The 16,331-nt window shown below is 40.5% G+C and overlaps 1 protein-coding gene across 7 annotated transcripts in view; it reads right to left on the bottom strand.

Annotated features, from left to right (window-relative positions):
* Positions 1 to 15,234, bottom strand: part of pum2 (pumilio RNA-binding family member 2) — a 31,572-nt gene extending 16,338 nt beyond the window's left edge. For 5 of the 7 annotated variants that reach the window (XM_020939911.2, XM_020939915.2, XM_020939914.2 and 2 more), the window contains exons 1-7: positions 15,062 to 15,233; positions 10,394 to 10,756; positions 4,933 to 5,001; positions 4,753 to 4,858; positions 3,344 to 3,531; positions 3,088 to 3,260; positions 247 to 541 (exon numbers count right to left, since the gene is read on the bottom strand). In XM_020939911.2, coding sequence (XP_020795570.1) covers positions 247 to 541; positions 3,088 to 3,260; positions 3,344 to 3,531; positions 4,753 to 4,858; positions 4,933 to 5,001; positions 10,394 to 10,744 — 1,182 coding nt within the window. In that variant the 5' untranslated portion in view covers positions 10,745 to 10,756; positions 15,062 to 15,233. Of the gene's footprint in view, positions 1 to 246; positions 542 to 3,087; positions 3,261 to 3,343; positions 3,532 to 4,752; positions 4,859 to 4,932; positions 5,002 to 10,393; positions 10,757 to 15,061 lie in introns of all 7 variants that reach the window. The other 2 variants (XM_055149558.1, XM_020939917.2) reach the window with 2 other exon arrangements.
* Between the last annotated feature and the right edge of the window lie 1,097 nt (positions 15,235 to 16,331).

Genomic DNA, 16,331 nt, shown 5'->3' with positions numbered 1-16,331 from the left:
GACCACTTTGAACACTGCAGCACGTACCACAGAGGAATTATTGTGTGTGCCAAGTGGATACAAACACTGCAGAAGTCTCTGGTGTTTTTAAAAAAAATCATGCATGCACAAATTATTGAACGAGTTAATAATTAAACATAAATTTTGCACAATAAATCTCATTTAAGCCATCTTAAATTGATAGAAATGTCTGCTTAGCCAGCAGATCCATAGTTCTTACACAGGTAGCAGAAACTTGGTCCAAACCTGCTGCTGTGAACTGTAGTCGAAGAGTCCCACGGGCGTGCCAGAGGAGTCCACTTGGATCTGGTTGCCGGCATAGTCGAACTGCAGGGACTCCACCCCCTGCTGCTGCTCCAGGCCCATGCTGGGGGTGGGATCCTGACTGTGGAAGTCCTCTGTGGGGGGTTTGTTCTGCTGTGGGTTGGGGGGCTGCAGAGCGTGAGGGTGCGGCTGGCCCATCATCTCCAGACCGGGCTGAGGGGGACCCATTCTCTCCACTGCCTCAGTGGGGGAGGCCTGCCGACTGCCGGGGGTCGGGCTGCACACAGGGATAGAAGAGGGTCAGGACATTTCAGCACAATAAATGTTGATTTATCTGCATGTTCTAGACGCATATGGATACACATAGAGGCTTCTGTCCGTCCTCTGCGCTGCCCATCTCCTCAGAACATGTGGAATCTTAATAACAGCTGTACATAAACACAGCTCGAGAGTGAAAGCTAAACTTTTTTTTTTTTTTTAAAGTGAATAGAACCAGATGTAAAAAACAAAATGTTTCCCTCGCCTCATTATTCTTGACACTTTCAGGTTTGTTTATTTGTTGCTGTATTTCGTCAGTTTTGGTACATTTTCAAACTGGCTTTTTCACTCCTTCTGGACATTGTTTAACAGAACACAATCTTGAAACGTTTGGAAGTATAAATGGACAGTTACTATGCTTGGACTGCACAGATCTGTTTACATATGTATGAAAGTGGAGCATAAATGAACCTTAAGAGATCAAGAAAGCAAATGTATTCTGAAAAAAGCTGAGGCAAAACATTTGGTGGTTTAAATGATGACAGGAGAAGCCATCATGAACCAATACACAGCCAACTTACCCTTAAGTCTGTATGTTCTCAAATGACCAAGAGAATAACAAATTATAAAAACAACCATTGCCTGTATCATTGCTTGGCTCCATCTAATTTACTGAGCTTTCTGCTATTTCACTCAATTGTTAAGCATAGGTGAAGTTGCCAAAGCATGCTACACTGGATTACACCAGCCAGATGAGACTGTCTTATATAAATTTCTTTCTTATTTATATTTATATTATATATACATTTTAATTAATTAATTATATAGATGATATTTAATTATATAGATGATTCCAGTGAAGGTGTGTGGAGTTTAAAAACACAGTGGAGCACTTCCTGTATGACATCACAAGATGGAAAAGAGTGTTTTCAGTTTGAGAGAAGAACTCAACCCAAATATTCATGGTTTGTGTGTTAAACATGTGTGAATGTGAACATAACAATAGCACAACATCTTCATGTGCGATAAAAGAAAGTCATTCACAGAGTTCAGTCAAATAAATATTTGGGTAAATGGATGGATGATCAACATTTAAAGTTCATATTCTAACTAATCAAACAACTCAAACACAAGATTGGTTTCTAATTTAGACATAAATATTGCTTTTCTTTCAGTGTCAAGAAAAAAAAACTGGTCGAAGAAACTTTTCTTCCGGTTCTGGACTATGGTGAAACCTTGTGTATGCAGTCTCCTCCTCCACTCTGCACAAACTGGACTCTGTATCTGCATCACTGAGGTTTATCACCAGTGCTAAGTCTCTCACTCATCACTTTGCCCAACATCACTAACAATTCACAGAAAAAGGCAATGGTAATATGTATCAGGATTTATACTGTTTCGTATTGATTGTGGAAGCTGCTAGGCCATGTCACTCTTGAACAAGATTCTGAATCTCAGTGGGACCTCATGGTTAAATAAAGGTAAAATAAAAACAAAATAATGAAATAAAATAAACAACTCCAGGTATGTTTGTGGTGAGGAAACAATATTATAATATAGATGAGCAAAGAGCAGAGCTTAAGATATCCATGTTAAAGTGATCTATCACTGTACATAGGCCCTTATACTCTATGAGTCAAAGTTTGTATTATACATTTTCATTGAACGTATCAAAACCATGAATGAACACATATGAAATGCAATAAACAAAAGTGTGAAATAACTGCAGACATGTTTTAGATGTGAGATGCTTTGATCACTCTTGACATTCCATTAATGAACTCTGATATGGCACAGCTGAGAAGAGAAAACCATCAGGAGACGCCATCATGAAGTTCACTGAGAGAAGGCCAACGGGTTGGTAGAGCTGTCAACAACGCTAAGTTTCCCGATACAATTCCATAAATCTTTTCTTTTATATTCGATGTCTTTAGTTTGTACCAATGTAGAAAGTGGTAACAAAGGAAAAACATTACATGATAAAGCATGCACAAATGTTGACTGCAGTGTCTGTCTTTAAAGAGGGGGTATTACACTGTGGGTATTGACAGCTAACACCAAACATTTAGATCACTGTTACTTTCTTATTGTTTTATATTTGCTGAAAATATATATACGTTTATATTTGCTGAAAATGACATTTTAATATTAGAATGTGCAGTAGTTTCATTGGTGGATGCATGCTGATGGTGTCCGCAAAAAATAAACAAAGTCTCGTTTGTCAAGTTGTGTACAGTTTTGAATCATGTTTTTGTATGTTTATGGAGAACTGTCTTTTGGGAGCATGGGTGACGCAAGATCATGGGCGGAGCTATGCACAGATTTAACAGCTAACAATAAGGAGGCTTCGAATAGGGCTAGTAAAATACTCAAACATGCATGGATGATATCTAAAACCTCTTCAGGCATGTTTTTGATGAGGGAATTATAACATGGCAGAAAGCTAAAAAAAAAATAAAAAATTATATATATAAAAATATATATATATATAATTTGCATAATCCTCCCCTCTTTAAATGCAACAGCTCACAGCACACAGGTGTCAGGTGAATGAGTCAGTCTCACTTGAAGTCTTTGCAGTCCCGGTCCATGCCGTTGAGCAGGCCTCTGCCGTTTGCTTTGGCAGGATCAGCCTCCTCTGATGCCTTCAACTCAGGGCTTTTGTCCTCTTCAAACGGAGACACTTTCTCTGGGGCATCGTTCTTCTCCCGGCCGTCTTGATCGCCATCTCCTCCTCCCTGATAAAACAAAATATGTGTAAATTTACTCCTGATGCCACACCAGGTCCAGCCGATGTGAGCCTGAGCCGAGAGGGCCTTACGTATCCGCCGTTCCGGTAGCGGTTGTCAATCTTGTCCCCCGGAGAGGAGCTCAGGACATACTCCACCATGCTGACTCCCAGGCCTCCACCTTCTGAGCGAGGCGAGAGCACAGAATTGGCATCACCGTTGCCATGGAAACTCTGGCCTGGCCGCCGCTGGACCATGATTGGCTGAGACACTGAATGATCTGAACGAAAAGGCCAGTTTCAAATGTCTCAAGTCTAGTTTTAGTTCAGCCAATCAAACTAAAAGCAAGCAACTTCCTGTGCTGTGAGTTTCTATAGCCAAATCGTAACTAAGGTATTTGATTAAAGAGAAAGGAAACGGATTAGGGCTGAAAGATAAACCACAAATGAATCAAAAATGCCATTTAAATTAACACAATAAGCAGGTCGATACAGGTATCCACTGACGAGAACTACATTTCCACTGTCTCCATGGGGCCAGCGTCAACAGTGTAGTCTATGGTTTAGACCACTACAAACATGTCAGATATATTACTCTTGTATCTAGGGCTGGAACTAACAATTGATTGACTAGTACTGCTAAAACAATCATTTCTGTTGTACATTTTTAGCTTTTAAAAAAGGGTCAGGATTATTTATTTCTATTTTCTGATCCAAGTTATGTTTCTTAATCAAAACATGTTAGTACCTGTAAGTTGTGTTTTTATTCATTCACACGTTTACCACACAAACCCTGAGTTCTTCTCTAAAACTCTGTTCCACCATGTGATTGAATGCATAATACAAAAAGTGCTCTATTACGTTTTTAAACTCCATAGACATTCACTAGAATCATTTCGATGATTTCAACCCCTGGAATTGCCAATCAACTGAAAAATGTAAAAGGAGCTGTTAACATGAAAACTACAGCTTCATGACATCACAAGGTGAAAAAGCTTTGGAGATGTAGACAGACGGAGTAATCGTTTTGTTTTGTTTGTTTTTAAACGTGCGAATGAAACAAAGCAACTCCAGGTCTGTTGGTAATAAAGTAACAACAGTCTAACATGGTTAAAATCTCACAATATTCAATTCTGTATAATGCAAGATATTTAAATACTCAACCAAATAAAGTTCAAACATGTCTTACTTATTAACTTATTCCTTCTTTTAAGGGCTGTCTTTTTCTATATCCAAGTAGTTTCAATATGATGAATCACTGTTGCAGCCCTACCTGTATCATGTGTGTAGGTGCTTCTTTAATTTCTTTAAATTAATTTATTATTTAATTTTAATTTAATTCTTTAATTTGATTAAATTTGATTGAATGATGCCTTAACAAAAAATACAGATTAATCATCATACATTGTGATGAAAACATTGCAGATCTAACTGTACTCCTTGCATGAAGAGAGCTTTGCTGCTTTAGCAAAAAAATAAAAAAAGGACTCTTGGATTCTTACGGGATGAGCCCCATGCGTTGTCTCTCCATTCCTCTCCCAGCAGCATGCCCTTCCGTCCATCTTTGGCCAGCTCATCTGAATCCCACAGCTTCTTTGCAGGTAAAAGCTTTTCATAACATAAAAGTTAGCATTAGTAACAGTCAAAGGATTTAACTGAATTCTCTTTAAGAAAAAGCTCACCTCTCCCATTCCCCGGGACTCCAAAGCCAGAGCCTGAAAGTCATAATTCATCTCATCTACAGCACGGACCTGCAACAAGATATGGCAAATATTACAAAGAAATTCTTCCTATTTGCATATCTATTCTCTGCAGATCAGAGATATTTTAGATTATCCTTCTTTTCACACTATGAGTGAAATGGTCTCATGTGCAGTGGTTTCAGCTTAGTCCTGATCAGGTAGTCCTGACCAAGTCTGGCTCAACATCTGGAGATGGATCTGTACTGCAGTAGTGTACTGGTCCTGACAGGCTACCCAGTGACACTGTTTGAAGGAAGAGTCAAAGGGAAAGAATTTATTTTCCTCATGAGGGAACATTGAAGTAGCCTATATCTTAACCCAGGGGTTTTCAAATTGGGTGAATGTGAGCTCCCTTTAGAGTAGGTAAAGACAGCCTAGCTCCCGCCCGCATCTGCGATATTTTGTCTCACTCCGGCCTGCAAATCCTGCAAGATGGGCAGATTCGCCTTCTTAAGCTCCATCAAACACGGAGAAGGGAAAGGAATTGCCTAAAATGGGTGCGAGATTAGACCACGTCTGCAAATTTAGGCTGCTTAAAATATTTTTATTAATGCCAAATAAAATATCCAGCACAAATGATGAATGATAGGCATACATGAATCATTTGTATATTTTACTTTACACTCATATTTAATTTGCGGAACTGCAGTTTATCATCCCACCTGCCCGCTCCCGCCCATGCATGCAATGAGCTTTCACAATGTGTCCCGTGCCACACTGTTTTGCGTAGGGAGGCCTGTGAGAGAGCAGTGCTCTACCCTGAGACCGTGGAGCAGGGTGTCCACAAAGCGCGATCGGGTGACAGCCGCGCTTAGCTCCTGAGGCGTGGTGCTCTCGGCCGGTCCTTTCGCCTGCGGTCACCCAGGTGATCCGGAGGTAATCTGGAGGTGGTCCTGACACCAAGTTCTGATTCAGTTCTGGTTTAGTCCTCCTGGTTCAGTCCTGAGATCAGTCCTGAGATCAGTCCAGAGATCAGTCTAGGGCTGAGTATCATTAAGACGTCGCAGATATGATACAAACCTCGATACACAGGCCACGATACGATACGTTTTTTGATACAGTGCACTTTTGATTCAATACGATTCCATACGGTTCAGTGAAAAACAAAGGCTAAATCGTGATTCTGACACTAAAAGTCTATCAAACCATAAAGTCTGTGCAAAGTTAATATAAAAAACTGTGAAAATGTCAACACAATTGTAGCTCTTACACAAAATAATTTAGTAAAATATACCTAAAAATACTCTTGGCGATATATAGATACAGCAGCCCACGATATCGATACTGTATCATCAAATTAAACGATATGATATATCGATATTTCAGTATTTTTGCACACCCCTAGTTCAGTCCGCCTGTGTTGCGCCAGGTCCCCAATGGCTCCCCCAGGAAGACGTGCCTCACCTATTGAAAAAGGCTGTCTTAACTTTATCCTTAACAGTCGTAGCCACAGCTGCCCTGGAGCAGACTGATGGTGTACACTCGCACACACCACATTCATACTAGGCAATACCGGTGAAACAGTGTTTTTGACTCAGCCATCCAAGTACTAACCAATCCCAGCCTTGCTTAGCTTCTGAGATCTGATGAGATCTGATGAGATCTGATGAGATCTGATGAGATCTGATGAGCTCTGATGAGCTCTGATGAGCTCTGATGAGATCTGATGAGATCTGATGAGATCTGATGAGATCAGACTTTGACAAGGAGGTTTAGACCTTTGTTAATCAACACGTTTCTGTATTGACCATTATATTGTTTACTGATGAACTTTAATCATTTCTTAAATACAAACACAAAGTGGAAAGTGTCTAATAGCATTAACACATTATTTGATGCCTACTGGAAGCACTTCAGTATTAGTACAAGAATAAAAAAAACACATTACATTCTTCCAAATGTTAAGTCATTGATACAGCTCCAACTGTGTCCTGAGGTACATTACATAGGCAAATGTGTCAAAGAAAAGAGACACTAATGACTCCCTATCTAAACAAATAGAACAGGAATGATAACACCTGACGCCGATGTAAAACTTTTCATTCATTCATTCATTCACTAGTGAGAACATTCAGGTCATAATCACTGTATAATCATAAAAGCTTTCCTTTGGTAACTTGTTTTGCACTCTGGCTCAAATAGTCAAAAGGTAATCCCAATGGAGATGTTATTGCTTTGCTTGGAATGTTTCACAGTATGCCATTAAATGTATCTGTCTCCATAGAGACAATCAGATGACTAGTCAGAAGGATTTTTTTAGCAATAAAAATAACTTAAAGAAATACATGTGTAATGCCATACTGTGAAATATTACAGACAAAGCAATAACATCCAATTTAAACAGTTTTTCCCACAACCAAACTACGATTGAGGCATTGTAGTTCAAATCTGAGACCCTAATGACACATCTGGAGAAGAGGTACTCAGATACCTGCTGCATGCAACTGTGCAGTCCAATTTAAAATAGCAGCAGACCAGGAGAGGCATTCAACTGCACAAGGTAAAAAAAAAGACAAAGGCAAATATAGACAAATACTAGGCAGGTGTGGATGATTAACTACAGTTTCTCCTCCATGGAATAGCATGTGTTGTTTTGATCCACTTTGTTAAAGTGAAAGTAAAAACAACCAGAGCTTCAATGTGCTTATCTGCAATAAAGAGCAAATAACTTATGTGTTATTTGCTTCATGTCAAACTCAAATGCTCAACGTATGTGAGATGTCACTTACTTTTCCACCAAAAATGCGTTTATATGTATGGCACCCGTTTTTTTTAGCAATTATTAGGGATGCCTCTGTTTTTACACTTGGCATGGGCATGAAAGAGTTATATGCCTGGCTCATGCTTTGGAAAGTTAGCGTATCTTTGAGCAGCTGTAGCTGCATGTTTACTCCACACAGAGACAGAAAACACTTTAAACTCAGTTCTACTTTTTATTTCAAAGTGATAGGACCAATACTGATGCAAATAATCAGTGCTAAAGTTGGTAGAAAAAGACTGTGAAATAATATATATCATCCATTATAACTTAATCTTTATCTGATGTATTGTCTCATGAAAATTCTGTCTCGTCTCACCCCTAGCAATTATAGCTACAAAGTTTTAGGGTCAACGCTAAATTACTAGACGCCCCTGAACATCACAACATTGGCTTGCTATAGACTGGGACAGAGACGGTTTGAATTTGGTTGTTTAGTGCAATCCGAGTTCTGTGTATTTAAATGTAGTGACTAATGCCTTTAGTCATTGCTCAAAGTTTTGCTCCTTTGATATTTCGGAATGAAGTACAAAGTAGCATTGTCAAAAGTATCAAAAATCAGATACAAAATAGAACAAAAATAGATTCGAAAGCAGATACTTATTTGAGCAGGTATCGATACTAAAGTCACAGGACAGAAATAAACCTTTAATTTAGAATGATCTTGTGAATGAGCTGTAGCAGAACAAGTATATTATATATATATATGTGGGTTCAAAACTTCTGTCTGCCCACAGTCATTATTGAAGCTAAACGTGGACTCACCATGACTTTTGTATCAGAGTTCAGTGACTTTTTCCTGTTATCCTCTATCCTCTTCGCAGACGTGTCAGTAATGTGAACATAAAATCAGGCGTGTGCACGTACATGAGCTCTGTGCTGTGCTTTGGCTTTCAGCTGCTCCAGCGTTGTTGCTTTTTTTGCAAACTGAGTTGACTGGGGCATCTATTTTGGGTTAATAAGACTAATCAAGACCTGTCCGAGATCAAGGCAAGAACAAGACCTCTGTGGGTCGAGACTGAGACCGAGACACAGACCATGGCTCATCGAGACCAAATCATGACCATCTTTGTCATTTTCTACATATAATTGTATTTTACAATTACTTTGGCACATACTATATATTAGGGGTGGCACAGATCATGAAAAAAACCCCGAACCATTTGGTTCGCTTGTCACGGTTCGGGACATGTGCCGCACGGTTTCCACTGTTCCTGGCTTGCGCATTGTAGCCTCGTGCCCATATGTGACCTGTTTCACTTTGGCGCAAAAGAAGAGGTGTGGAGGGTGAAAGCTGCGCGTCAAAAGTAGAAATGGCAAATAGAGAGAAGAGGGCCGCCCGGAGATGGAGGATGCGCCTGTGTCTTTACCTCGCAAAACCACAACAGCTGCCTATGTCCAATAATAATGTGCTTAACGTCAAGTCAAATTCAGTTTGCACATGATTACATTGCTAACTATAATTTTATTACTTTTTTGATGCTGTATCTCAAACTGTGGATAATTAAGCTAACATAGCATATGCTGAAGTATATCTCTGGAGATTAAAGATTAAAAAGAAATAATGACAACAAGAACCGTACCGAACCGAAAACCGCAACCTTAAACCGCAATACAGAACAAATCATGAATTTTGTGAACCTTGCCACCCCTACTGTATATATACATTTATATATCTATCTCCATTCTATCTGATTAATGTTAATTTAGGCTTAAAATAAGCCAAGCAAACTGTACTGCACTTAAACACTCTGCACCTTTTTGGACACTCACTCACAGTTTGAGAATGTTATCTTTACACAAAACTGTCACGAAAGTAAATAAAGTGCCAGTGGAAGTTCTCTTAAAGTGGGTAGGATTTTTTTTTAATTCCTAACTGGAGTTACATTCTTTTACTGGTATCACATGATATTTAGCAGACTCTGCACATTTACCAAGCCAAATGCACATCGTGACAAACACAGATTTGTCATTTTATTAGGCAAACTTCAGTCCAGATATCACTGTAGACCTTCTCCTTGCAGTGGGCCTGTTGTGCCGACACTATAGCATACATTTTGATTAGTTTTTGCTTTGCATTTCATCTTGACCTTCTGATCAGCGTAACCGAACCAATGTGCGCTAAACCCGGGGAGAAGAAAGAGTGTGAATAAGCGAGGAGCGGCGCTGACGTGAGGCAGATGGACAGGTAAGATGTTTTAAAAAGTTTACTCTGCCCTGTGATACACGCTGGTATGTGACAGCATCAGCGTTTGACGCACCAGTACAAATTTATTGCCGACAGCAGTGGCTGTAATGAAATATGTTCACTCCCTCCCCACCCCCTCAAAAAAAAAAAAAAAAACTTTTCTCATTGAATCTACATGATTCACGTAGGTTACCTGTTTTCGTTTCAAAATGGTGAATTTTGCCGAAAGGTGAGAGATTTTCACGCCTGATAAAAGTACCACCATTTAATGTTGAAAATGACCTTCTCTTGTCTAAATAAAGGGATTTTCATTATGAGCATGGTAACGGATTCAGTTTTGAGTATCACATCTCTTCGTTAATATTGAGTTATCCTAGTATCCTAGAAGTAGAGCTTTGGAAATTTTAGAATGTCAACACTCGTACAAAGAAGTAACTTGATGTATAATGTAGTACCTGATCCACATGGTTGGCGTCCCCGGTGGGCCAGCGGTGCTTGCTGGGGGCACACCCTCCAAGCTGCTCCCCGGCCTGTCTCTGAAAGAAGTAGCCCACTGTGGCGTCATCCTGGGAGCGCCCGCTTAGGGGGGGCTGTGGGGTGCCCGGGCCCTGGCTCTGTCCCCGCTCCAGGCCCTGCAGGTGTGGCCCACCGGGACCCTGCGTAACACCTGTCACCGTGGCTAAGGGCCCTCCACCGTGCACCCTCACCACTCCGCCCTCAGGAGCGCCATTGGCATGCAGCATCCCCCCTCTCGTCTCCTGCCAGGCCACGTCATTCATGCCTAGGATGCTGCATGGAACGCTCATTCCACGGAAAACCTGGGGACAGAGAGGAGAGATGATCTGTGTGTTTTTTACACCTGTATGGCCACTCAAGCCTCACTCACATCAGTGTTTCTCATATACAGAAAAGACTTCTGTGCTCCCCATAGTCTTAAAGAAGCAAAGCAATACATTGGTAAGATTTTTTGCTTGTTGTATTATCATGAGTGTATAGCAGTAACTTTAATTAGTCTTTAATCTAAAAATCAAGTGAGCCAACAAATTGTGCCGATATTTTTGTGCCACCCAATGTCTATCTCTACTTCAGTCATTCCTTTTGATTGGTAGAGGACATAACATAATTACATAAGTAGTCCAAAAAATGTATTTAGTTCAATAAAGGATTCCCTGGGCCATGACAGTCTCACCTAAACCAGTTATTTCTTAAATACAATTGAAATGTATTCCACTTTTAGACCTGGTTAAGGCCACGATTAGAACCTGGAATAGTCCTGTTATAGACCTGGTTTAGTACCTGGTGGTACTCAGTAGAGCCCGGCCGATATATCGGCTGGCCGATATGGGCACCTGGAGACATATATGCTTGCTGATATGGGCCGATATTTCACGTGGGCATGTTATACGTCGTTATAAAGCTTAGACTCTCTACATTATGTTCATTTAATCAAATTTACAGACAGATAAATGTCCTAATATGTGGCTCCGCATCAGTATTTATCTGCGGTGTAATTTGTCTGTGTGTGTGTCCGTACTGTCCCCGAACACACCCCCAGAGTCACGTCACTTCACTCACGTGCTATTGTTTACACCCGCAGCGGTGCGCAACACTGAGATTATTTTCTTTTTACGGACAATCGGTTTGAGTCTGTATTAAAAGAACTTTTATTAGTACAGACTTGTGATGTGAGGAGGAGCCTGTGTGAGCGGTGAGTGTTGGAAATACATCGACTTTGAAGCTAGTTTTTGGCTATTTGTTATTAGCGATTAACTGCTGTAGCTCCCGCACATAAACAGGCTGTTTTCTATAGGTCTATTGTAAAGTGACTATATTGGCCGTATTTTTGCTACTGGACCAGCATTGATATGTTAAATGAGCTGTGAATAGATGTGTGAATGATCCACATTTATGCATATAATCAATTACCGCGGCGCGCACGTTTTTATGGCTAAAGGCTAATAGCGGTAGTTTATTTACTAGCTAGGAATTATGGGTCGGTAGCGATCGAAGCGGCTCTTAGAGCCGGCTCTTTGAAGCGAACAACGGGAGCATGTTTCTTATTGGGAGCCGTGATTTCTCTTTTTCTCACTTTTTCTCTTCAAACCGCTTGTAGACCCGTAGTTTGACACCAGCAGCGGCTGAAAACGAAACTTTCAGAAATCTGCGTGTGCATAGGATAAAAAAAAAAAAAAAAAGTGCATATCTGGCTGCAGTTCAGCATAAAATGAATAAACCAGGACTAATCTTGGGCTCGAGTGAGGGAGAGACCGAGTCCCGACACTCAGTCCTGGTTCAGTTCTGGTTTAGTCCTGTTTTACACATGGTTTAAATCTGTTTTAGTCCTGGTTTAGTCCTTTTTCAGTCCTGGTTCAGTTTTGGTTTAGTCCTGCTTGCAACAAAACTATCTCAGGAGGGACCCGAAAGAGCCAGCTGCTTTAGTGAGCCGAGCCAAAAGAGCCGGTTCTCAAAAAAAAAAAAAAAAACTGGAATACCCATCACTAGTAGCTAGAATGTGATGCAAAACTGCCATTAGGCCAATCTACTGTATGTAAATATGACGTAGAGTCAGAATAACAATAAATGTTGCCTAAATAAACCCAATTTAGAATCCACTAGAGACAAATCTAAGTTTTTTAAACAATTCAAGATTTACGGTGAATTTTTACATCACTAAATATATTGGCGATTATATTGGCTATTGGCAGCTCCAACTCCCATTATATCGGTTTCATATCGGCCACAACAAAATCCATATCGGTCGGGCTCTAGTACTCAGAAATGGAAGTCTTTTCTTTGGTGGTACTGCTGTGAAAAGCTGGGGAGAGTTGCTCTACAACATCTACTTGTTCCCTAAGTGATATTTCTGCTTTCCCTGGAACCCTGAAATGTCCCACAGTATAGCATTACCCCTAAAAATCTACGAAGAAGGAAACTGCGCCACAAATCTTAGTAACAGGTCAGATCTGTGGGGAGGTAAGAATGCTTTTTTTAAAATTATTATTATTGAGCAGTGAAAACACCTGTAATTGAAGGAATGCTAGGTAGACAAGTTTAAAGCTATACTGTGCAACATTCCAGACAAAGCAATAACATTGCACGCAGGTAGCAGACCCTCCACTAGAAAGGTCACATAGTGTACCTTTAAGTTAACCACCAGACACATGAATAGAGCTTGGAGTGGTTCTATAGCTTCGAGGTTCTGAACAGATGATTGGATTTTGCAGATGGTTGAAAAAGAGTGATTGATCCTGATCACAGGAATTGTAAATCCATATTTTGTCATAAGAAAGTTGGTGCAAATTAAGTAGGTGTAAATGGCAAGCAGATTCAAAAGCCACATTATGTAAAGACTAAAATATGCGATTTTACCTCCAGTTTTGTGGTGTTTATTGCACTGAACTACATGCATCTTTATTATGAGCGGGCTTGCATCTCCACAAACCTAACTCTTATTTGGCCTGGAGGAGGGCTACGTCCTGCGTGTTTCCATGGCAATATTGCTCCTTTTCCACAGTACAGCAAAAAAAAGAATGTATCTCCATAGAGGATGTCAAATGATTTTAACTTTCTATTTTCATGGAATGATGCAGATGACGTGCCACTTGTACTTGACGACACACTGTACCTTAAAAAAGTGCACATAACTGTAATAACTTAAGCCTATGGTTTCATTATTGACACACACACAGAAGCTGATCCATATTTACAGCAGATAGCCTATATACTTCAAGCAGAAAGTTTTTATGTTTTACCTCCAAGAGCATGGATGCAAATTAAAATTAAAAATGCCCCATATGACACTATTTTCTGATCTATGTTATAATCAGCATAACTCATCACAAATTTGGAATTGTGTTTTGTTTCATTCACACATGTTTAACACACAGTCCCTGCAGATTTAGGCTGAGCTCTTCTCTCTGAAAACACTCACATCATGTGGTAGAGGAAGTGCTCCTCTGTGTTTTTTAAGTCCATACACCTTCAACAGACTCAAATGGATCATTTCAGGCCTGGAATTTTCGATTGCTACTGAACTAGGTAAGAGGCAGTGGTTAACTTGAAAACTACCCCTTCATGACATCACAAGAGCATTCTGAACTTTGAAGATGTGGACGGACTAATAATGCAGCATTACCCAAACAAAACACAACCTCATGTTTTTGAGTAGATAACATTATAACATGGCTTGAAGCTCTCAAGAATCCATTGTGTGTGTGTTTTACATGGCCTTTACATGGTTATTATTATTATATTATTATTATTCTCAGTTCAGTGTTTAAGTGTCATGTTCAGGAGAGCAGTGGTCACTAAACAGCCCAAACCAAACAAGTGACTCCAGGATGCTAGTCAACAACAAAGCTGCTGTTAGCTCGAGAGGCTAGCCGATGCTAATTTACCAGCAGCCCGATACTGTCAGCCCTTCTGAGGCGACCAATACCACAATGCTCGCGTGAAAACATCCAGTGTGGATCTGTGCGATTCATTAGGCTCGTTTACACGCAAATGTTTGCAAATATGTAGCCCCGAACAGCGAGCATTGTAGCCGGCTAACAAAGCTACAGGAGCCCCTGCCAGAGCTGTACCGGAGCGTTTAGTTACAGTAGCACTGTCATTACGCGCTCTCAATGGGAAACAGGCGCATTTCCCTGTGGGGTTACGGGCTTTAAAACATGGATATTCTTCAAAGCAATCCGGCGATCTGCACAAGCTACATGTGCTAATGTCACACCGTCTGTAATTGATACTAGCATCAGGGGCTAATTGCTGCAGGCCGATGTGTTTACGCTGGCCAGCCCGAGCTACACTTCAGATAAACGGCATTGTGTGCTCCGGTGGTACCGTGTGTGCTGTACTCCTGCTCCCCGGACAAACGGACCGCGAACACTCAGCTCACATCTAAAAAGAAAGCCGACGCTGACGCAGTAATTGGTTTGCTAGCCGCGGTTGCCAAGTAGTGAGCTAAAACATCATCCAAACTAAACAACATGGCCCCCCTTCAAGTTCCAAACAGAGGGCCCTTAGCGCTAAACAAAAGGGAAACAGTCACGCCGCGGCGGTGGCTCCGAACCGCCACAGAGCTCCACGATCAGCAGCCACGGAACCGCTTCAGCCCCGGTACTTACGCGCTTTGGCTCGAGCAGGCTCTATACTCGCGGCGCGCGTCCAAACCCAGAGCCGAAAGGTTTTGTTTCCCTGGAGCAGAGACTGTGTAGAGGCTGTGAGGCTGAGGAGGCTGTGCACGGATCACACTTAGCTCCGTGCTCCGCGGGACTCAGGCTAAACGAGCTGCTGCTCGCGCTACTGCCCCCTCCCTGTAAACAGCGGACACTGCGCAAACGTGCGGAATGCTCACACATAAAACAATATTCTATGGTAATATATATATGTATAATTCTAGTGAAGGTGTGTGGGGTTGAAAAACACAGTGGTGCACTTCCTGTAGGCCCATTATCACATTATCACATAACATCACAAGGTGGTTTTAGGAGTGTTTTCAGATTGAGAGAAGAATTTTGCCTAAATGTGCAGAGTTTTTGTGTTAAACATGTGTGAATGAAGCACAACACAACTCCAGATCGGTTTGTGATGAGGAAACCACATTATAAACAACACAGATCAGAAAACAGTGTTAAATAGGCCGTTTAAAATACTGGTTCTGGTTATAATAAAGTCAGTTCTTAGATACAGCCATTCATAGGATTGTTTAAGTTCAACATTTGTAGACTGATCGTTTGAATAGGCCCATTTCTTTGGAAAGTATAATGTAATGAGTAGAAAAAACTCTGTGACACATCTGTGAGTATGACATCACAACTTTAGAATCTGAAAACCACAAACAGACAAAAATGCAGTGAGTAGAAGTGTATAAAGTGCATATTCATAGTTTTCTAAGTCTGACTTGGTATGACGGTATAGGGCCTGTGGTCAAAATTTATTAGATTTTACATCAGTTAAGTGGCAGTTTGTGAGAAAATTTAAGAAGGAAAAGTAGCCTACAAAAATACAGGAAGTGGTGGTGAGTTCCAAAATTGAAATTGCTCCTCTACCTAGGCTATGTCATCAACACCAAAACAGGAAGGCTTTTTTTTCTGATCGCGCAAACCATCATATGACAAAATAAAGGCGTTGTCATTTAGGCTACATTAATCAGCTGTTGTGTAATTTAGACAAGTTTTAGCTCTTGTTTACATTATGGTTGCTAGGTAACAAGGGTGTCCAACCAGGAAATAAAATTATAAACTTCACTAAAATAAAAATAAAATAAAATAAAAACTTAAATATAATGATTAATTATGTTTGATTAAAGTAGGTGCCTCTAACCTGTCATAAGCACTTTAACTGTATCCACGCACTATTCTTAATAGGAGTTAAGATAATTAATTAAGATAAATA

Source organism: Boleophthalmus pectinirostris, unplaced genomic scaffold, assembly GCF_026225935.1.
Source record: "Boleophthalmus pectinirostris isolate CB_2022bp ecotype Guang Dong unplaced genomic scaffold, ASM2622593v1 HiC_scaffold_13, whole genome shotgun sequence".
Taxonomy (NCBI): Eukaryota; Metazoa; Chordata; class Actinopteri; order Gobiiformes; family Gobiidae; genus Boleophthalmus; species Boleophthalmus pectinirostris.
The sequence above is the reverse complement of the archived record's forward strand: the minus strand, read 5'-3'. Positions and strand labels throughout refer to the sequence as shown.